The following is a 22,776-nucleotide window of genomic DNA, read 5'->3' on the forward strand; positions in this document are numbered from 1 at the left end:
GTGGCCCTAACCGGTTTGGCTCAGTGGATAGAGCGTCAGCCTGTGGACTCAAGGGTCCCAGGTTCGATTCTGGTCAAGGGCATGTACCTTGGTTGTGGGCACATCCCCAGTAGGGGGTGTGCAGGAGGCAGCTGATCGATGTTTCTCTCTCATCGATGTTTCTAACTCTCTCTCCCTCTCCCTTCCTCTCTGTAAAAAATCAATAAAAAATATTTTTAAAAAAAGAGAGAAATAAGAGTGACAACAATCTATACTAATAAAAGAGTAATATGCTGCCGAAACCGGTTTGGCTCAGTGGATAGAGCGTCGGCCTGCGGACTGAAAGGTCCCGGGTTCGATTCCGGTCAAGGGCGTGTACCTTGGTTGCGGGCACATCCCCAGTGGGAGGTGTGCAGGAGGCAGCTGATCGATGTTTCTCTCTCATCGATGTTTCTAGCTCTCTATCTCTTTCCCTTCCTCTCTGTGAAATATCAATAAAATATATTAAAAAAAAAAAAAAAAGAGTAATATGCTAATTAGACGAGACGTCTTCCAGATGACCTTCCAGACATCCTTCCAGACAAACCCATGTGGCAGGGCCGAGGCAGAGGCGGTTAGGGGCGATCAGGCCTAAAACGGCAGAGATGGGGCCTAAACTGGCAGTTGGACATCCCCTGAGGGGGTCCCAGATTGGAGAGGGTGCAGGCTGGGCTGAGGGGACCTCCCCCCCACCGCTCCCGGTGCAAATTTCATGCACTGGGCCTCTAGTATATTGATAAAAGAAATCCTCTTATTTTCCAAAGGAGGTAAATTTTTTCAACAGATGAATTTGGAATAAATCAAAACCTACAGAATCTAATCCTTAATCTTTTGAAGAAGACTTAACACTTTAAGCCAAAGACTATCAGTGACTCAGCTAGAGTCATCAATGCCAAATAAGAGATCCAAATTCTACTACTCTTTCTTTCACATTTTCTCTTTTCATTTCTAGATTTCTTTTATACCTTGGACAAGTCAGTTCTCTCATGACCAAACAACTTTGCTTTGATCTCTTCTACTTTTCTCCTGTCATCTTCATTTAATTCTGAAATGGAGTAGCCACACTCACGAGCCATATTAAACTTCAGATTCCAGGCTAGAGAGAAAGCATAAAAATACTTGAGATCATACAATGCAAAAGTGAGAATTTTTCAGTGATTATAAGAGCACGAAAGATCATCATTATACCTAATTTAATGGCTCCCACATACTTAGCAAAAAGTGTGCTCTAAATTATATGACAAACTATTAGAAGTTCTAGAGAGAGATCATTTCATTGAAGAGTCTGATTTTTTTAAAAGCACATTCTACAGATTTTTCTCCAACGAGGCCACTTTAAATATGGCATTCAATAATTTTTATTCCAATTTCCTTTTAATCAGAACAGTCCCTTTGCCTTCCCCATTAGCTCCTGCTACAGTTTCTGCCACTTCCACAAGAGCTGATATTTTAAAATAAATGAAACTTGGGGAGTTTTTTTTAGCAAATCAAAATGTGCTTAAGTGATAAAAGGAATGGCTTAGGCCAGTGGTCGGCAAACTCATTAGTCAACAGAGCCAAATAACAGTACAATGATTGAAATTTCTTTTGAGAGCCAAATTTTTTAAACTTAAACTTCTTCTAATGCCACTTCTTCAAAACAGACTCGCCCAGGCCGTGGTATTTTGTGGAAGAGCCACACTCAAGGGGCCAAAGAGCCGCATGTGGCTCGTGAGCCGCGGTTTGCCGACCACTGGCTTAGGCAGTTAATCTCAAGGAAAGATTCCCAGGTAGGTCTGGATTGCTTGTAAGTTAATATATTCCCCACATTGCCCTGAATATTTTTTTTTATGGAATTCTATTAGAGATTAAAAGGATTAATAAATATTCTCTTTCAACCTCTAAGCCAAGTTCTAGTGTGAAATACCTTGATAAGTTTTTTCCAATGCCTACCTAAGATCTGCTCCTAAAATTTTATTATCAAAGGGGATGAGAAAGTATATGTAGTTTTATTATACAGTGGTTTAGAGCAGAGCAAATTGGGTTGTTTTTTTCTGCCTCCAAAATAAGGATACTATCATGAGAGGATTAGGGAAAACATGAGTGCTTTGGGAGTTAGGAAACTCAAGCTCTCTACTTACTCTCCTCTCCTTCTGACATCAAAACAAACTTTTCCTAAGTCCCTAAACTCAGACTAGCACTATTAATCCTGTGATTTAGCTGCATTATTGGTTAAATAGGCTTATTCTGGATTGCAGTAGAAAATGAAATCATCCTAACAGTTCCACAAGAAAATAAATTTAGAATGCCAAATACTTAACTTTAATTAAATTATTAAACTACAATGTTTATAAGCTTCATCTGCCTTTATAACAAATAATCAGTTCCTACCTCGTGCTCGTACCCGGCATTCCTCTTCCTCTGCATTTCTGAGAATCTGTTTAGCATGATTCAATGAGGATTCACATTTCAGAAGGTTTTTCACATGTGCAGCCAGTGAATCCACACTACTGCCACGCCCTTCATCACTCTCTGATACACACTCTTCCTCTCTGCTATCTGTCATGCTTGTCTTTGGTGAAGTATATGGAAACAAGTTTAGAAGAACATCAGAAACTGATTCAAAGGAATTACTGTCCCACGAGCAGGAACTTGCATCACTACTTGAATCACTTTTTATGATAGTCATCATAGGGATAAGAATTTTATTCCCAAGGGTTCCACTACACCCTTCAGGTTCAGATCTCATTACAGATCTGGATGCTTTATATTGCCTAAGGGTTTCATCTAATGCCATTCTGGCTTTGATTTCTGCTTCCTGTAGAGGACTTCTAACTGTAGTTGAACTAACAAACTCCCAATTTTCAATGCCTCCCTGGCATTTCAGATTTGTCTGTGTGCTAATATCCTTCTGTAGGTATTTGTTTGGATTTTCTTCTGTGAATGGCTGTCTCTGAGGCAAATCAATGTTAGATTCATCAGTGGTAGGGGGTTCTTTGAAGCAAACAACCTTCTTAGATTGAATAAACGAAATGTCACTTACATCTCTGAATGGTACAAGGGGAGCAGGAAAATTGCATCGTTTCAGTGCTATATTTTCTGCCTCCATTAAAAGTGTCCGAATCTCTTTAAGAGTTTTAGAACCATTATCTGTACCCTGGAATTCCTCAGAGCCAGTATCTTCAAAACCTGAAGGTTCTGGCCTATTTATTACAACTCTACCATCAGCTTGAGAATTTAAGGGCATATTGTTTGAGATAATACTAGAGTTAGAAGAATCCAAATGATCTATTGGCCTTTGGACATGGTCTGAAACAAGTTTGTGCTTCTCACTATGTGAATAAGTACCAGGGTAAACTGCTGATAACCCAGTAATCTGATCAGCTTGCCCAAGACCACTTGAGAACTTCAGGGCATCTTTAGTTAGACGTCTATCTGGCAAATCCTGTTCATAGAATTTATTTTGTTTTTCTCTGTGTGAAAAAAAATGAGGAGGAGCTGTTGGTAACACAGTATTTTGGTCCGCTGGCTTAGGAATTGTTGATACTGTCAGTACATCTTCAGTTAGATGTTTGTCTGACAATTCCTGGGGATAGACAATATTAGATTTTTCTCTGTGTGAATAGGAACTAGGAAGAGATATTGGTACCCTAGAATTCACGTCAGTTGATTCAGGAGCAGATGAGATCTTCTGAATATCTTCACTATGTTGTCTACTTGGCAAATGCTGTTTAAAGAAAATACTGGGCTTTACTTTCTGAGAATAAGAATTACGAAAAACTGTCAGTAACGGAGTCTGCTGGCTGTCTGGTCCAATCACAGCTAAATTCTTGGGTTTCTCTATCTGTGCGTAGGAAATGAGGGGAGCTGTTGGAAACTCAGTTTTCTGATCATCCGGTAAAATCACAGTTGAAATCCTAGGTTTCTCTTTATGTAAAGAAGAACTAGACGATCCTTCTGGTATCTCAGTCTTCTGGTCAACTGGTCCAGGAAGAGCAAAAACTTTTAAAGCTTCATCAGTAATACCTGGCAACTCCTGCTGGTAAAAAATATTGCCCTTCTCTCTATATGAGGAGGAACCTGAGGGGATTATTCGTATCCCAGTGTTCTGGTCAGTTGGTCCAGGAACAGCTGAAACTTCCAAAGTTTTTTCAGTAATATCTGGCAACTCCTGGTATGAAATGATAGGGCCCTCTCTATATGAGTAGGAAGAAGAGGGCACAATTCGTATACCAGTCTTCTGGTCAACTAATCCAGGAATTGCTAAAAGTTTTGAAGCATCTTCATTATGATCTGGCAATTCTTGCTGATAAGAAATGATAGGCTTCTCTCCAAAAGAGTAAGAAGTAGAGGTTACTACTGGTATCCCAGTTTTCTGCTCAGCTGGTCCAGAAACTCCTAAAACTTTTAAAGCCTCTTTAGTAAGATCTTGCTGGTAAGAAATGATGGGCTTCTCTCTATATGAATAGGAAATTGATGATACTGTAGGTATCCCAGTCTTCTGGTCAGCTAATCCAGGAACACCTGAAACTTTCAGAGCCTCTTCAGTTAGATGACTACCTAGCAATTCCTGTTGGTAAGAAATAATAGGCTTTTCTTTCTGTGAGTAAGAAGCAGAGGTTTCTGTTGGCTTTCTGGTATTCTGGTCACCTGGTTCAGGAACAGCTGAAACTTTCAGAGCCTCTAGAGTTAGCGGACTGTCCGGCAAGGCCTGTTGGTAAAAAACAATGGGCTTTTCTTTACTTGAGTAGGAAGCAGAGGTCACTGCTGGTATTCCGGTCTTCTGGTAACCTGGGAGAGGAACAGCTGAAACTTTCAGAGTTTCTTCAGTTAGCTGACCTTCAGGCAAGGCCTGTGGGTAGAAAAGAAAGGGCCTCTCTCTATGAGAGTAGGAAGTAGAGGATATTATAGGTAACACAGTCTTCTGGTCAGCTGGTCCAGAAGTAGAAACATTCAGAGCCTCTTCTGTGAGATGTCTATCTGGTAAAGCCTGTTGGTAAAAAATAATGGACTTCCCTCCAAGTGAGTAGGAACTTGGAGGTACTGTTGGTATCCCAGGCTTCTGATCACCTGTTCCAGGAATAGCTGAGACTTTCAGAGCCTTTTCAGTTAGATGACTATCTGGCAACTCTTGTTGGTAGAAAATATTGGAGTCTTCTCTGGGTGAGTAGAAACTAGAAGGTTCTGATGGCAACCCAGTCTTCTGGTCAGCTGGTCCAGAAACAGCTGAAACTTTCAGAGCCTCTTCAAAAAAATGACTCTCTGTCAAGCCCTGTGGGTAGAAAATAATGGGCTTTTCTCTTTGTGAGTAGGAAGTAGGAGGTTCTGACGGCAACCCAGTTTTCTGGTCAGCTGGTCCAGTAACAGCTGAAACCTTCAGAGCCTCTTCAAGTAGGTGACTATCTGGCAAGGCCTGTGGTGAGATAATAATATGCTTCTCTCTATGTGGATAGGAAGTAGAGGGTAATGTTTGTATCCCAGGCTTCTGATCAGCTGGTCCAGAAATGGTGGAAACTTTCAGGGCCTCTTCAGTGAAATGAGTGTCTGGTAAGGCCTGTGGATAAAAAAGAATGGGCTTCTCTCTATGTGAGTAGGAACTAGAAGGTTCTGATGGCAACCCAGTCTTCTGGTAAGCAAGTCCAGAAACAGCAATAACTTTAAGAGCCTCTTTGTGTAGATGACTGTCTGGCAACTCCTGTTGGTAGGAAATATTGGGCTTCTCTCTGTGTGAGTTGGAACTAGAGGGTACTGTTAATATACCAGTCTTCTGGTCACCTTGTGTAGGAGCAGATGAAACTTTCAGAGACTTTTCAGTCAGATGACTATCTGGTAATGCTTGTTGGTAGGAAGTACTGGACTTCTCTTCAAATGAGTAGAACCCAGAGGAACCTGGTGGTATTCCAGTGTTCTGCTCAGCTGGTGCCGGGACAGATGAAACTTTTAGAGCTTCTTCAGTTAGATGACTATCTGGAAACTCCTGCTGGTAAAAAATGGTGGGTTTCTCTCTATGTGAGTAGGCACTAGATGGTACTGTTTGTATCCCAGTGTTCTGGTCAGTTTGTCCAGGAATAGATGAAATTCTCTGAGCCTGTTCAGTTAGATGACTGTCTGGCAACTTCTGCTGATAGAAAAAACTGGTCTTGCCTCTAGGTGAGTAGGAAGTAGGGGGTGCTGTTGGTATCCCAGTCTTCTGCTGAGCTGGTCCAGGGACAGCGAGAACTTTCTGAGCCTCTTTAGTTAAATGACTAACTGGCAACTCCTGTTGGTAAATAATATTGGGCTTATCTCTCTGTGAGGAAGAAGTAGAGGTTAATGTAGGTGTCACACCCTTCTGGTCAACAAGTCCAGGAGCAGCTGAAACTTTCAGAGCCTGTTCAGTTAGATGACTTTCTGGCAATGTCTGTTGATAAAAAATATTGGGCTTCTCTCCATGTGAGTAAGAAGTTGAGGTTTCAGTCTTCTGGTCAATGAATCCAGAAACAGCCACAACTTGCTGAGACTGTTCAGTTAGTTGGCTCTCTCGCAACTCTTGCTGATAGAAAACACTGGGCTTCTCTCCACGTGAATAAGTAGAGGTTCCTATTGGTATCCCAGCCTTCTGGTCAGCAAATCTATAAACAGCTGCAGCTTGTTGAGACTGTTCAGTTAGATGACTCTCTGGCAAAGTCTGTTGATAGAAAATATGGGGCTTCTCTCCATGTGAGTAAGAAGTTGAGGTTCCAGTCTTCTGGCTAGCAAATCCAGAGACAGCGACAGCTTGTTGAGACTGTTCAGTTAGATGACTCTCAGGCAATGTCTGCTGATAGAAAATATGGGGCTTCTCTCCATGTGAGTAAGAAGTTGAGGTTCCAGTCTTCTGGTCAGCAAATCCAGAGACAGTTGCAGCTTGTTGAGACTGTTCAGTTGAATGACTGTCTGACAACTCTTGCTGGTAAAAAATACTGGGCTTCTCTCTATGTGAGTAAGTAGAGGATACTATTGGTATGCCTGTTTTCTGTTCTGTGGATCCAGGAGCAACAGAAACTTTCAGAGCCTGCTCAGTTAGATGATTTTCTGGCAATGTCTGTTGGTAGAAAATATGGGGCTTCTCTCTGTATGAGTAAGAAGTTGAGGTTCCCGTTGGTATCCCAGTCTTCTGGCCAGCAAATCCAGAGACAGCAGCAGCTTGTTGAGAGTGGTCAGTTAGATGACTCTTGGGCAATGTCTGCTGATAGAAAATATAGGGCTTCTCTCCATGTGAGTAAGAAGTTGAGGTTCCTGTTGGTATTCCAGTCTTCTGGTCAGCAAATCTAGAGACAGCAGCAGCTTGTTGAGACTGTTCAGTTAGATGACTCTCTGGCAACTCCTGCTGGTAAAAGACACTGGATTTCTCTCTGTGTGAGTAAGAAGCTGAGGTTCCTGTTGGTATCCCAGTTTTCTGGCCAGCAAATCCAGAGACAGCAGCAGCTTGTTGAGATTGTTCAGTTAGATGACTCTCGGGCAATGTCTGTTCATAGAAAATATGGGGCTTCTCTCCATGTGAGTAAGAAGTTGAGGTGCCTGTTGGTATCCCAGTTTTCTGGTCAGCAAATCTAGAGACAGCAGCAGCTTGTTGAGACTGTTCAGTTAGATGACTCTCTGGCAACTCCTGCTGGTAAAAGACACTGGATTTTTCTCTGTGTGAGTAAGAAGTTGAGGTTCCTGTTGGTATCCCAGTTTTCTGGCCAGCAAATTCAGAGACAGGAGCAGCTTGTTGAGACTGTTCAGTTAGATGACTCTCAGGCAATGTCTGCTGATAGAAAATATGGGGCTTCTCTCCATGTGAGTAAGAAGTTGAGGTTCCTGTTGGTATCCCAGTTTTCTGGCCAGCAAATCCAGAGACAGCAGCAGCTTGTTGAGACTGCTCAGTTAGATGACTCTCAGGCAATGTCTGCTGATAGAAAATATGGGGCTTCTCTCCATGTGAGTAAGAAGTTGAGGTGCCTGTTGGTATCCCAGTTTTCTGGTCAGCAAATCTAGAGACAGCAGCAGCTTGTTGAGACTGTTCAGTTAGATGACTCTCTGGAAACTCCTGCTGGTAAAAGATACTGGATTTCTCTCTGTGTGAGTAAGAAGTTGAGGTTCCTGTTGGTATCCCAGTTTTCTGGCCAGCAAATCCAGAGATAGCAGCAGCTTGTTGAGACTGTTCAGTTAGATGACACTCAGGCAATGTCTGCTGATAGAAAATATGGGGCTTCTCTCCATGTGAGTAAGAAGTTGAGGTGCCTGTTGGTATCCCAGTCTTCTGGTCAGCAAATCTAGAGACAGCAGCAGCTTGTTGAGACTGTTCAGTTAGATGACTCTCTGGAAACTCCTGCTGGTAAAAGATACTGGATTTCTCTCTGTGTGAGTAAGAAGTTGAGGTTCCTGTTGGTATCCCAGTTTTCTGGCCAGCAAATCCAGAGACAGCAGCAGCTTGTTGAGACTGTTCAGTTAGATGACACTCAGGCAATGTCTGCTGATAGAAAATATGGGGCTTCTCTCCATGTGAGTAAGAAGTTGAGATTCCAGTCTTCTGGTCAGCAAATCCAGAGACAGCTGCAGCTTGTTGAAACTGTTCAGTTGGATGACTGTCTGGCAACTCTTGCTGGTAAAAAATACTGGGCTTCTCTCTATGTGAGTAAGTAGAGGATACTATTGGTATGCCTGTTTTCTGTTCTGTGGATCCAGGAGCAACAGAAACTTTCAGAGCCTGCTCAGTTAGATGACTTTCTGGTAACGTCTGTTGATAGAAAATATGGGGCTTCTCTCCATGTGAATATAAAGTAGAGGATACTGTTGGTATCACAGTCGCTTGACCAGCTGGTCCAGGAACAAATGAACCTTTCAGAGCCTGTTCAGTTAGAAGACTGTCTGGTAGCAGTGGCTGAGAAAAAACAATGTGTTTCTCTCTATGTGTATAGGAACTAGAAGGTAATGCTGTTTTCTCGCTTTTCTGGTCAACAGATCCAATAACAGCTGAATCTCTTAGAGCCTCTTCAATTTGATGACTGTCTCTCAAGGCCTGTGGGTAGAAAATACTGGGCTTCTCTCCTAGTGAGTAGGAACTAAAGGGTGCTGTTGAAATTCCAGCCTTCTGGTCAGCTAGTTTTGGAACAGCTAAGGCTTGTAGAGTCTCTTCAGTTACACGACCATTTGCCAATATCTGTTGGTTGAGAATATCAGTATGTATACCAATAGTATTCTCCACAGAAGACCTTACAGCCAACTGAGAAAAGTCCTCAGAAGACAAGGGTAGATGAGATCCAATGCCTGAATCTCCAGAAGTGGTAGTGATGTCAGCTTTCAAGTTGGATTGAGTAATTTCACTTACGTCTCCTTTAGAAATATCTCCTAAAGAATAAGAAATTTGTTAATGGTATATATTGTTTTAATTGAAAAATATTCTTGCCCTGGCTGCTTTGGTTCAGTTGGTTGGAATGATATTCCATACACTGAAAGGGCACAGGTTCTATTCCCAGTTAGGACACATAACCAGGTTGTGGGTTCAATCATTGGTTGCGGTGCATACGACAGGCAACCTATCGATGTTTCTTTCTTTCTCTCTCTCTCTCTCCCCGCCTCCCCCTCCCCTATCCCTTTCTCTCTAAAATCAATAAAAACATGTCCTGTGAGGATTTAAAAAAACAATACAAAAAAACCTGGTTGCTGGACCCCCATTAGAAAATGAGATTCCATTGGTCTAGGGCAGTGGTAGGCAAACTTATTAGTCAACAGAGCGTCAAACCACGGCTCGCGAGCCACATGCGGCTCACGAGCCGCGGTTTGCCGCTCTGTTGACTAATGAGTTTGCCGACCACTGGACTAGACTAAATGTTACCGTGTAGTTGGCAGCTGTGAGGATTAGGCAATTGTGGCATACTGTGTGCAAAGAGGTAAAGGGTAGTATATGACAGTGGTCGAAAAACTTATTAGTCAACAGAGCGGCAAACCGCGGCTTGCGAGCCGCGGTTTGCTGACCACTGGTCTAGAGTGTAGCCTATACATTAGTATAAAAGAAAAAAAGAAAGAAAGCTTTTCTTCCTTGAGACTTTATATTCTAGAAAGGAATCCTAAAGAAATCCTATATAATAAAAGCCTAATATGCTAAGTGTCCAAAGTGCAATATGCTAATGATATGCTAAGGCCGCTCAACCGCTTGCTATGATGTACACTGACCACCAGGGGACAGAGAGTCGACTGGTCAACCAGTCACTATGATGTGCACTGATCACCAGGAGGCAGAAAGTCAACCAATAGACCAGTTGCTATGACATGTACTGACCACCAGGGGACAGATACTCCAACAGGTAGGTTAGCCTGCTGCTGGGGTCCGGCCGATTGGGACTGAGCGAGATGGTCCAGACATGCCCTGGAGCCCTCCCATGGTCCCTCCCTCACTGGCCAACCTCCTGCATTCCCTCCCCGGCCCCGATCATGCACCGGTGGGGTCCCTTGGCCTGGCCTGTGCCTCTCGCAATCCAGGACCCCTCGGAATGTCAGAGAGCTGGTTTCAGCCCGATCCTGCAGGCCAGGCTGAGGGACCCCACTGGTGCATGAATTCATGCACCGGGCCTCTAGTACAGCGGTTGCCTACCTTTTGGACCTCAAGGACCACCAGTAGTCTGCGGACCACTGGTTAGCGACCCCTGCTCCAAAGGTTTCCTTAAACCAGCGGTCACCAACCTTTCAGACCTTATGGAACACCAGTGGGTCCGCAGACCACCGGTTGGTGACTGCTGCTCTAGCAGTCAATTAAAGACACGAATATTTACACTCAAAGATAATTATTACAAAGCCATTTAAAGCAGCAATTTAATGCGTAAATAATTTAAATACTCAACAGAACTATAGATTAAAAATGTCAGTATAGACATTTGATGAAATATTATGCAGATCTTTAGGTGATTTTTAAAGAATTTTCAATGTGATGTGAAAATGCTGTTTACTCTGGGATTTGATTTCACACTACTTATAAGCTAACAAGTTAGCCTTTTACTGTGTCATATATGCTAGCAGAAGATGTGACACTCCTCAATTGCAACAAAATATTTTATTCTATGGCATAGTGAAGGATCATCAGCTTATTTTCATGGGTTTCTCTCTTCCCCAAGTCCTACAAGGTCAATGCAATATGGCCCAGACGGATGCTATGCATGCAGTGGGTTTAAGTGGCTCGGCTAATAAGTGTACCCATAATAAGACATGTATTTTTAACTATATGAAACTGTAAACTCTAAAGGTTACACTAAGAAGTTTGAACTTAATTCTATATGACACAGGGAATTATTGACAGACATGAGCAGACCTGTATTGCAGAAATACAAGTTCTGGATTGGAAAGGGAATACAAAAGTGTAAGCAGTGCTGTCTCATCAAACTTTCTGCAACAATGGAAATGCAATATATTTGTATTGTCAAAAGAAAGTAAATAATTCTAACTAAAAATAGATCTAAATGGCAGAGGGAAATAAACGAATACAATAGATATGGCAAGATTGACAAGAAATGCATTCATTCGTTCATTCAAAAAAAATAAATTGTTTACTACGGGTCAGTCACTGTTCTAGATATAGAAAATAGGAGCAATAAATAAGTAGACAAAGCTTACATTCTAATTAAAAACAAACAGACAATGAGTAAATTGGCAAAACATATGGTAGCAAAATGACTGATACATCCAGCAAATATTAGCTATACTTTATAAATAGGAAAATTAAGTTTCAATTATAACGATTTAACAGTGTTGGTCAATGTAAAGATCTTAGATTCTAATTCAGTACGTCTGGGGTGGAATCTCAAATTCTGCATTTCTAACAAGCTCCCAGGTAATACACAATAATATTGATGCTTAGGCGACATTTTGAGTAACAAACATATTTTCCTAGAGTTGTACAGTGAGTAAATGATAAAAACAGACACTTTAGCTTTCTAATTCTAACTAAATATTCTGAACTCTTTTTACTACAACTGACTGCCATTCTAAACCCACTGGTGAGCTTCAAATAAGGAGCTGGAAATAGAATGGAATGAGAACTGAACTGTAAAGTAAAAAAGTAGAAATATCAAGTATTAACTTCAAGAAAACTAAAAGAAAATAATGTACACTGCCTAGTAACTTTAGAAGGATATGAGTTATGAAATTTTGTGAGAAAAAAAGGCTCAAGAAATTAATAAATCAAAACATATTAATAAGCTGAACAACTAACAGTCAAAGAAGAAATAAAAAGAGGAAAAAAATACCCCCAAGACAATTGAAAATGGAAACACAACATCCCAAAACTTATGGGATGCGATAAAAGCTGTTCTAGGAGGGAAGTTTATAGGGACAAGTGCCTACCTACATCAAGACACAAGGAAAATCTCCAATAACCTAACTTTATATCTCAAAGAACTAGAAAAAAGATAAAGCCCAAAGTTAGCAGAAGGAAGGAAATAAGAAAGATCAGGGCAGAAATAAATGCCAAACAAAGACTGAAAGGTCAACGAAATTAAGATACAATTCTTTTAAAAGATAAACAATTGACAAACCTTTAGCTAGACTTACCAAGAAAAAAAGAGACAGGACTCAATTAAAATCAGAAATAAGAGAGAAGACATTCAAATTAGTGGCAGAGTAGGTAGAAGGTATACTCATCCCTTCCCAGAACCAAAATGAAATTAAAACTAAAATAAAGAACAATCAAACTGCATAACCAACTGAAGATTAGATGAAGAGAAGTCTTATAATCAAGGATTTACAGAAGAAGCAACACCGAGACTGGTAGAAAGAGTGGAGACACAAAAAGGGCTGGCCTCATTCCCTTTCTGTGGTGGCTGAGATTCTACAGGGGTATCTCAGCTGCAAAGGCTCCCCCTCAGGAGTGTGGGGTTCTGACCCCACACCAAGCATACCAGCCCAGAGCACCAGAACTGGAAAGAGGCACCCACATAACATTTGGCTGTGAAAATCAGAATGAAAAAAACAACACATAGAAAACATTAAAGCCAAAACCGGTTTGGCTCAGTGGATAGAGCGTCAGCCTGCGGACTGAAAGGTCCCAGGTTCGATTCCGGTCAAGGGCATGTACCTTGGTTGCGGGCACATCCCCAGTAGGAGGTGTGCAGGAGGCAGCTGATCGATGTTTCTCTCTCATCGATGTTTCTGACTATCTATCCCTCTTCCTTCCTCTCTGTAAAAAATCAATAAAATATAAAAAAAAAAAAAAAAAAAAGAAAACATTAAAAAAACTGAAGAGCCTGGCATGCATGGCTCAGTGGCTGTATATCAACCTATGAAGCAGGAGGTCATGGTTCCTTTCCCAGTTGGGGCACATGCCCGGGTTGCAGGCTTGATCCCCAGTATGGAACATGCAGGAGGCAGCCAATCTATGATTCTCTCTCATCATTAATGTTTCTATCTCTTTCCCTTTCACTTCCTCTCTGAAATCAATAAAAATATTTTTTTAATGAAGAATACAATAACTGAAATGAAGAACATACTAGAAGAAATAAATAGTAGATTAGATGAAGCAGAGGATGGAATAAGCCATTTGGAAGACAAGGTAACAAAAAAACACCCAATCAGAAAAAAAAAAAAAAATTGTAAAAAATGAGGATAGTAGTAGCCCTGGTGGGTTTTGCTCAGTGGTTAGAGCGTTAGCCTGTGGACCGAAGGGTCATGGGTTTGATTCCCGTTCAAGGGCACATACCTGGGTTGCAGGTTCCAAATCCAGCCCATCAGTGTGCATGCAGGAGGCAACTAATTGATGGGCCTCTCTCACATTGATGTTTCTCTCTCTGTGTCTCTCCCCCTCCCTTCCACTCTCTATCTTAAAAAAAAAAAAATCAATGGAAAAAATATCCTCAGGTGAGGATTAACAACAACAAAACAACACAACAAAAAAAATGGGGATAATTTAAAGGACCTGTGGGACAACATGAAGCATGATAACATCTTCATCACAGGGGAACAAGAATGAGAGGACAGAGAGCAAATAGATGCCATATTTGAAACATTATTGGCTGAAAACTTCCCTAACCTGGTTAAAGGAAAAGATACACAAGTCTAGGAAGCACAGAGAGTCCCAAACAACATGAACCTAAAGAGATGCACACCAAGACATATCACAATTAAAATGCAAAGGTTGAAGACAAAAAGAGAATCTTAAAAGCAGGAAGTGAAAGACAGTTGTCTACAAGGGAGCGCCTATACCAGCCGTGGGCAAACTACGACCCGCGGGCCGGATCCGGCCCGTTCGGCTGTTCTATCCGGCCCGCGGAGCCGAAAGAGCGGAGGGTTCTCTTGCTCTCCCCTCCACTCCTTTTTTTTTTTTTAATATATATTTTATTGATATTTTACAGAGAGGAAGGGAGAGGGATAGAGAGTTAGAAACATCGATGAGAGAGAAACATCGATCAGCTGCCTCCTGCACACCTCCTACTGGGGATGTGCCCGCAACCAAGGTACGTGCCCTTGACCGGAATCGAACCTGGGACCTTTCAGTCCGCAGGCTGACGCTCTATCCACTGAGCCAAACCGGTTTCGGCCTCCCCTCCGCTCCTTTACTTTGAATTTATATTAGTTCACACAAACACTCCATCCATGCTTTTGTTCCGGCCCTCCGGTCCAGTTTAAGAACCCATTGTGGCCCTCGAGTCAAAAAGTTTGCCCACCCCTGGCCTATACTGTCAAGTTGATTTCTCAACAGAAACATTTCTGGCCAGAAGGGACTGGCATGAAATATTCAAAGTGATGAAAAGCACACTAGCCAGTTTGACTCAGTGGAAGAGTGTCAGCCTGCAGACTGAAAAGTCTGGGATTTGATTCCAGTCATGGGCATGTACCTCAGCTGCAGGCTTGATCCCTGGCCCTAGTCAGGGAAGCAACCAATTGATGTGTCTTTCTCACATCGGCGTTTCTCTCTCTGTCTCTCACCCTCCCTTCCACTCTCTCTAAAAATCAATGGAACATTATTCTTGGGTGAGGATTAACAAGTGATGAAAAGCAAAGACCTACATTTTACCTAGAAAGATTATCATTTAAAATTGAGGGAAAATAAAGAGCTTCCAGATAAGAAAAAAGTAAAGGAGTGCATCACCACCAATCCAGTATTACAAGAAACGTTAAAGGGTCTTCTGTAAGAACAAAAATAACCAGAGGAACATAGTTATCTACACTAATAAAAGAGAAATATGCAAATTAACCATACCTCCGCAACATCCACCAGCCAATCAGGAGTGAGCATGCAAATTAATCCAACAAAGATGGTGGGTTAATTTGCATACACAGGCGTGGAGTGGCTGGGGGTGGGGCTGCCGCTTGCATGCGAGGACCGGCATCAAGTGGCCTGCGTCCCGGGGACAGGTGTCCTCGGGAGCCAGGCCGCTATGAGCCTGTAGGCCTGTGTGTAGGCCTGGAGCATCCGGGGGTGGGGCGGGAATATCCCTGGGACCCAGACGCTCCAGGCGGCATGTGTGCAAGCGGCCAGAGGCGGGGCGGGAACATCCCCTGCAGCGAGCAAGCAGACAACAGACTGCGGGGAACTGCTTGCCCCTCGCCGCAGCGGCAAGAGGCAAGCAGTCCCCCGCAGCGAGCAAACAGACAGCAGGGCCCTGTTTGCCCCTGGCTGTGGCAGCAAGGGGAAAGCAGTCCCCTGCAGTGAGCGAGCAGACAGCAAAGCCCCACTTGCCCCTGGCCGTGGCAGCAAGGGGCAAGCACTCCCCTGCAGGGCCCCCACAAAGATCAGATACCAGGGCCCTGCCTGCCCCTGTGGCAGCGAGCCCGAGAACAGACAGCAGGGCCCTGCTTGCCCCTGTCCCCAGCGGCTAAGGGCAAGCAGGCCCCCGCTGATAGCAAACACCAGGGCCTGCGGTGGCGTCAAGCAGACAGGTCCACAGAGAGCAGAGAACCACGGGGAGCAGGCCTAAGCCGCCAGTAGGACATCCCCTGAGGGCTCCCATATTGGAGAGGGTGCAGGTTGGGCTGAGGGACCTAGGCCCCCCCGCCGCCGTGCACGAATTTTGTGCACTGGACCCCTAATAAAGAATAAAATGAGAATAAATACGAACCTACCAATAATCACTTTAATTCTAAATGGCTTAAATGCTCCAATTAAAAGACATAGGTTGGCTAAATGGATAAGAAAACACAATCCATATATACTAGTATATACTGTCTATAAGAGACCCACCTCAGAATGAAAGATACATGCAGACTAAAAGTAAAGAAATGGGAGTCCTAGCTGGTTTGGCTCAGTGGATAGAGTGTTGGCCTGCAGAATGAAGGGTACCAGGTTCGATCCCAGTCAAGGGCACATGCCCAGGTTATGGGCTCGATCCTCAGTAGGGGGCAGGCAGGAGGCAGCTAATCAATAATTCTCATCACCAATGTTTCCATCTCTCTCCCTCTCCCTTCCTCTCTGAAATAAGTAAAAATATATTAGAAATAAAAAAGAAAAAGGAAAAGATATTTCATGCAAATGGAAATGAAAAAAAAAAAAAAAAAAAAAAACAGCTGGGGTAGCAATACTTGTATCAGACAAAATAGACTTTAAAACAAAACAGAACACTAGGCCCTAATCGGTTTTGGCTCAGTGGATAGAGCATCAGCCCATGGACTGAAGGGTCCCAGGTTTGATTCCAGTCAAGGGCACTTACCAGAGTTGCAGGCTCAATTCCCATCCCTGGTTGGGGCATGTGCAGGAGGCAACCAATCATGTGTCTCTCTTACATTGATGTATCTCTCTCTGTCTCTCCCCCTCCCTTCCATCTCTCTCTAAAAATCAATGGAAAAATATCCTCAGGTGAGGATTAACAAAACAAACAAAAAACATTACATTACTAGAGGACCGGTGCAAGAAATTCGGAAGGGGAGATCCCCCCTCAGCCCAGCCTGTGCACTCTCGCAATCCAGGACCCCTCATGGGATGTCCAACTGCCTGTTTAGGCCTAATCCGGCAGTCAGTCATCCCTCTTGCAAACTGGGACTGCTGGCTCCTAACTGCTCGCCTGCCTGCCTGGTCACCCACCCCTAACCGCTCGGCCTGCCTGCCTGATTGCCCCTAACTGCTCTTCCTGCCTGCTTGCCTGATTACCCTTAACTACTCGCTTGTCTGCCTGCTCAGTGCACGTCATGGCAACCAGTCGTTCCGCCGTTCGGTCTATTTGCATATTACCCTTTTATTATATAGGATGGTAAAGGGGACAATCCAAAAAGAGACTATAACACTTATAAACATGTATGCATTCAACATAGGAGCACCTAAATACTAGTACATAAAGCAAATCTTGCTGGATATGAAGAAAAAGATCGACAGTAATCTATATATATAAAAGCCTAAGCGACCAAATGACCAGTTGTTATGACGTGCACTGATCACCAGGGGCAGACGCTCAACGCAGGAGCTGCCCCCTGGTGGTTAAGTGTGCTCCTACAGTGGAAACACCGCTCAGCTGACCATGGGGCGCCAAATGCAGGGTTCATGACTGGCGAGCACCACTGTGGCAGCGCGAGCCTCTCCCAATCAGGACTGACTAGGCACAAGCCTGTGGCAGGAGCATCAGGCGGTGTTGGACTGCCGATTTCAGCCCAATCCCTACAGGCCATGCCAAGGGACCCCACCAGTGCACGAATCTGTGCACCAGGCCTCTAGTATAGTCATAGTAGGGAATTGTAAGACGTTCAAAATCAGTGGATAGATCTTCCAGACAGAAAATCAACAAGGAAACAATGGTATTAAATGACACACTAAATAAGACGAATTTAATTGATATCTTCAGAGCATTTCACCCCAAAGCAGCAGAATATACATTCTTTGCAAGTGCACATGGAACACATGTTAGGAAACAAAACAAGTCTCAATAAATTGAAAAAAGATTAAAATCACATCAAGCATCTTCTAGGACTATAATGGTATGAAAAAAGAAACCAATCACAAGAAAACTGAAAAACACACAAAGACGTGTAGGCTAAATAACATGTTACTAAACAATGAATGAGTTGACAATGAGATCAAGGAAGAAATCAAAAGATACCTTGAAACAAATGAAAATAATAACACAACAACCCAAAAATCTATGGAACATAGCAAAAGCAGTCGTAAGAAGAAAATTTATAGCATTACAGGCCAAACTCAAAAAATAAGAAAAATCTCAGCCCTGCTGGGTAGCTCAGTTGGTTAGAACATCATGCCAATATGCCAAATTGTGGGTTTGATCTCCATCCAGTCAGGGCACATACAAGAAGCAACAAATGAATGCATAAATAAGTGAAACTACAAATCAGTGTTTCTCTCTGTCTCTCTTTCCCTCTTCCCCGCTCAAAAAGTCAGGTGAGGAATAAGAAAAATAAATAAATAGCACACAAGTAAGTAAATAAGTAAATAATACTCGAATATCACTAAAGAACTTAAAATATCACATTAGAAAATATTCACTCAATTCAATAAAAAGCATTAAAGTAGGAAAAGAAGAACAAAAAAGACATGAGACATATGGGAAACAAAAAGTAAACCAGAAAATATAAACCCAATCTTATCAATAATGGCATTAAATGTGAATGGATTAAACAATTACATCAAAAGGCAGAGATTATTAGTCTGCATTTTAAAAAGATCCAATTATACGCTATTTGCTAAAGATTTACTTTAGATTAAAAATATAGCTAGGTTGAAAGTAAAGGGATAAAAAAAGATGTCATACAAACAGCAACCATAAGAGCTAGAGCAAGTACACTGATAAAAGACAAAATAAAGCTTTAGGACAAAATATGTTACTAGAATTAAAGGTCAATTTATAGCCACACAAAGAAAGTTAATTCATCAAGACATATGACATTATAAATTATAAAATATAGGCATAAATGCATTTAATATCATATCTCAAAATGTTTGAAGCAAATCTAACAGAAAAGAAGGGAGAAACAAACACTAATATTTGGAGACTTCAATACCTTACTTTCAGAAATGGAGAAAACAACTAGGCAAAGGATCAACAAGGATACAGAAGACTGGAACACTATAAATCGACCAGAATTAGCAGATAAGTATGTATAGAACACACCACCTAACAACAGCAGAATGCACATTCTTCTCAAGTGCAAACTGTACATTCTACAGGATAGACTATATGTTAGGACATAAAACAAGCCTCAATAAATTTAAAAACTGAAATCATACAAAGTATATGTTCTCCAAAAAATGGAACGACATCTCAATAACAAAAGGAAACTCATCATAAGTATGTGAAATTAAACAACACACCTCCAGATAACCAGTGTCAACAACAAAGAAATATTACAATGGAAATTAGGCAATATTTAGGTGAATTAAAACAAAAGTATGACAAACCAAAACTTAAGGCATGCAGCTAACGCAGTGTTTAGAAATTTATCTATGTAAACACCTGAATTAGAAAGATCTCAGATCAGTAACTTAACCTTTCACCTTAAGAAACAGTAAAAAGCTCAAATCAAAACTGAAGCAAGTGAAAGCATGAAAATAATAAAGACTAAAATGATAGTAAATGAAATAGAGATTTAAAAGGTAGAAGGAAAAATTAGAAAAAGTAGAGAAACCAATTTCTTTGAAAAGTTCAACAAAAATTTGACAAAATTCAGCTAGACTTACAAAAAAGATAACTCTCCAATTACTAAAATCCGTAATAGAAGGACATTACTACCAACCTCACAATGAATTCCTTCCCATTATTTTCTATCTTTCTCAAATAAACAAAAAACATACAAATAAAACCTCCTTTCTTGAGGTTTAGGCCACAAATAGCTTCAATACCATCCTCCTTCTATCATGTTCTTACAACTCCCAGTTGCTCCCATTCACTTTTTCAAGGTCTGGTGCACAGGCTTTCCTAAACCCCAAACCCCACAAAAAATCAGAAAATATTTAAACATAGTTAATCCAGAAAGCTAGGCTCAAAATCTCAATTTACTTTATCCCAGTGGTCTCTATTCAACTTCTAACCAACCCCCTCAGGGCCAAGCAATGGATCTTATCACCCTTCAAACTGATACAAATTTAAATGTACTAACTCACTCTGACCAAAATTACCCATTCTTCTAGCTCTCTCAGTAACTCATACCCACCTCCTGTATTCAACTTCATAAATAAACCTCTGTTCCTTCATTTTCTTCCAGACTAACAATTCTCCTGACTTCTTTTCTTTTCCAATGCAGGCTGAAACAAATAGCTGATTAACTCTTCCCTCACTTATTCCCTTCCACTGCTATCCTTCCACCACACACAAATCCCTCTACCAAGGATCAATCCTGTAATTAACCTTCTCCATTCCCGAGTTTCTGTACAGAAAAATGAGAGATGCTATACAGGCTGACATTATAAAATAATTTCTGACCTCAACTGATTTCTCAGAACTACCTGAAAAGCCTTTTGCTTGTCTTTAGTCAGTTCCATCTCCTATTCACTTCAACATAAATTCTGAGCCTTCACCCAAGCCACTCTCCAAGTCCCTAAAACCTCTCCTCCTGTCCCCACCACCCATAGCAGGTAAGATTACCTTGCTTTCTGTCTCAGAACTGAGCTCTCAATTTCCTCTCTACAAATTTATTGTCCTCTCATGCTCAATTAATTTTCCCCCCTTCAAATCACAGAGAGGAATATAGAAACAAACTGACGCTAATTCAGACTTGTCCATGTAATTCAGTTCTAAACACTGTCATGAAGAAAGCAATTAAATCAAAAGGTTCATCTAATGAAAGAGACCTGTGCATTTATAAATACACTTAATCCAAAGTTAACATTACTGCAGGAGTTCAAATATAAAAAAATAACCATTGCAAGATATTTTTAACAAGCCAGTCATAAGGACATTTAATATCACCTTTTCCACATACCTGGTAAATGTTTGAGAGTCTTTGGCACAATCTCAGGAGATACCCTCAACATCCTGAGATCTGAAGAGTGATACTCCAACTTTCTGGCTGGCTCATGAGGAACAAATGGAGGCAATACAGATGAAAAAGACTGACTAATGTCCTATGAAAAGAGATTTTTTAAAAAAGAAAGAAGATTAATTTTAGACATCATCTGTTAAAATACAGACCTCAATTTTACGAAAATAAATATTAAGCAGTTATACCAGTTCCTTAAGATTATATTCCCAATCCTCCTGAATACATATACAGGTCATATCTTGGTCAATTCCAAGAAGGCTCTATAAATTATTCTGAGGTTCTGGAAGTTTACCTGTATAGGAGACCTAGAAGTGTTTTTCTCCTTATGATAAGTATGATCATTGCAGAATCTGAACTATGGCACAAGGATTTTTTTAAAAGGGAGAAGTGTGTTGTGGAAAAGAAAAAAGAAAAGGAAGTAGGAGAAAACAAAGATTTTTAAGAAATCCACAAATGATTAGAATAATAAAAGCATGGGAAAACTGTATCTGTGATCAGTTCCTAAAAAAATAAAGTCCTGCCCTAGCCAGTGTGGCTCAATGGATAGAGCATTGGCCCACAGATGAAGGGTCCTGGGTTCAATTCTGGTCAAGGGCACATACCTCAGCTGCAGGCTCGATCCCAGACCCTAGTCGGGGCGTGCGAAAGGCAACCAATCGATATATCTCTCTCACATGGATGTTTCTCTCTGTCTCTGCCTCTCCCTTCCACTCTCTAAAAATCAATGGAAAAATATCCTCAGGTGAGGATCAACCAAAAAAAGAAGAAAAAAGTCCTCAAATTTCTTTAAACAAAAGTCATGGGAAATATAAACTGATAGTGAAGTAAAGGTTAAATGCTGAAAAAGAAGTTCCTAAAACACAAATCCCAACAAGTCCTTGCTAGTAAAGAAATTAGTAACCATTACTGGTGATGTAGTACATAAACATATACAGCTTTTCACCAAATTAGGGCAAATAAAATTTGGAATGTGGTCAGAGTTAATCTTGGTGCATCAATATTAATTGAATACTAGTGGCCCGGTGCACAGATTTGTGCACATTGAATAGAAAATAATTAGAAGAAATATTTTAATATTGCTATTTGCCCTTTCTCCCTCAATGCTTGAGAGCTGGGCGGCAGTCCCGCCCCCTGCCACCACTGCTGGTCACTGTCTGTGGGGCAATGGATGGGGCAAAGGGGAAGCCCTCACACCCGCCTTGGCCTGGCACCACCCGCTCAACTTGCTCTACCATCCTGCCACGGTCCCGCTCTCGTCAGGGCCCGTTGGGGCCAGCAGCACCTCCACTGCCACCAGCTGCCAGCACCCGCCATGTTCCGCGCTGCCCCCTGGTGGTCAGTGCACATTATAGTGAGCGGTCAAACTCCCGGTCTCCTGGTCAAATGACCACCCGAGGGGACAATTTGCATATTAGGCTTTTATTATATAGAATATCTTCATTTTTAAAATATATTTTATCCACATAAAAAGTTGATGCAAATTATAAAAATTGTACAGTACTATCAAAAATATTAGAGCTCTGGCTAGAAGAATCAGTTGGTTGGAACATCGTCCCATACATCTAAAGGTTGCGATTTGATTCCCAGTCAGGGCACATACTTAGGTTTCGGGTTCCATCCCCAGTTAGGGCCCATATGGGAGGCAACCAATCAATGTTTCTCTCTCACATCTCTCTCTCTCTCTCTCTCTCTCTCTCTTCCTCCACCCCTCCCTCCCTTCCTCTCTCTAAAAATCAATTTTTAAAAAACATATCCTCAGATGAGGATTAAAACAAAACACCGAGGCAGTGTGGGTCAGTTGGTTGAGTGTCAACACATTCAACAAGAGGTCGCAGGTATGAGGTGTGCAGGAGGCAGTCAGTCAATATTGATGTT

The 22,776-nt window shown here is 41.7% G+C and overlaps 2 protein-coding genes across 2 annotated transcripts in view; both read right to left on the reverse strand.

The window, feature by feature from the left end:
• Positions 1 to 22,776, reverse strand: part of STAMBP (STAM binding protein) — a 762,428-nt gene that overhangs the window by 225,090 nt on the left and 514,562 nt on the right. The window lies entirely within an intron of this gene.
• Positions 1 to 22,776, reverse strand: part of ALMS1 (ALMS1 centrosome and basal body associated protein) — a gene marked incomplete at its 5' end in the record, with an annotated part of 140,444 nt that overhangs the window by 82,748 nt on the left and 34,920 nt on the right. Inside the window, 3 exon segments of the mRNA XM_080686207.1 lie at positions 984 to 1,114; positions 2,389 to 9,348; positions 20,842 to 20,983. Coding sequence (XP_080542333.1) covers positions 984 to 1,114; positions 2,389 to 9,348; positions 20,842 to 20,983 — 7,233 coding nt within the window.

The sequence above is a fragment of the Plecotus auritus genome (genome assembly GCF_963455305.1).
Source record: "Plecotus auritus genome assembly, chromosome: 8".
Taxonomy (NCBI): Eukaryota; Metazoa; Chordata; class Mammalia; order Chiroptera; family Vespertilionidae; genus Plecotus; species Plecotus auritus.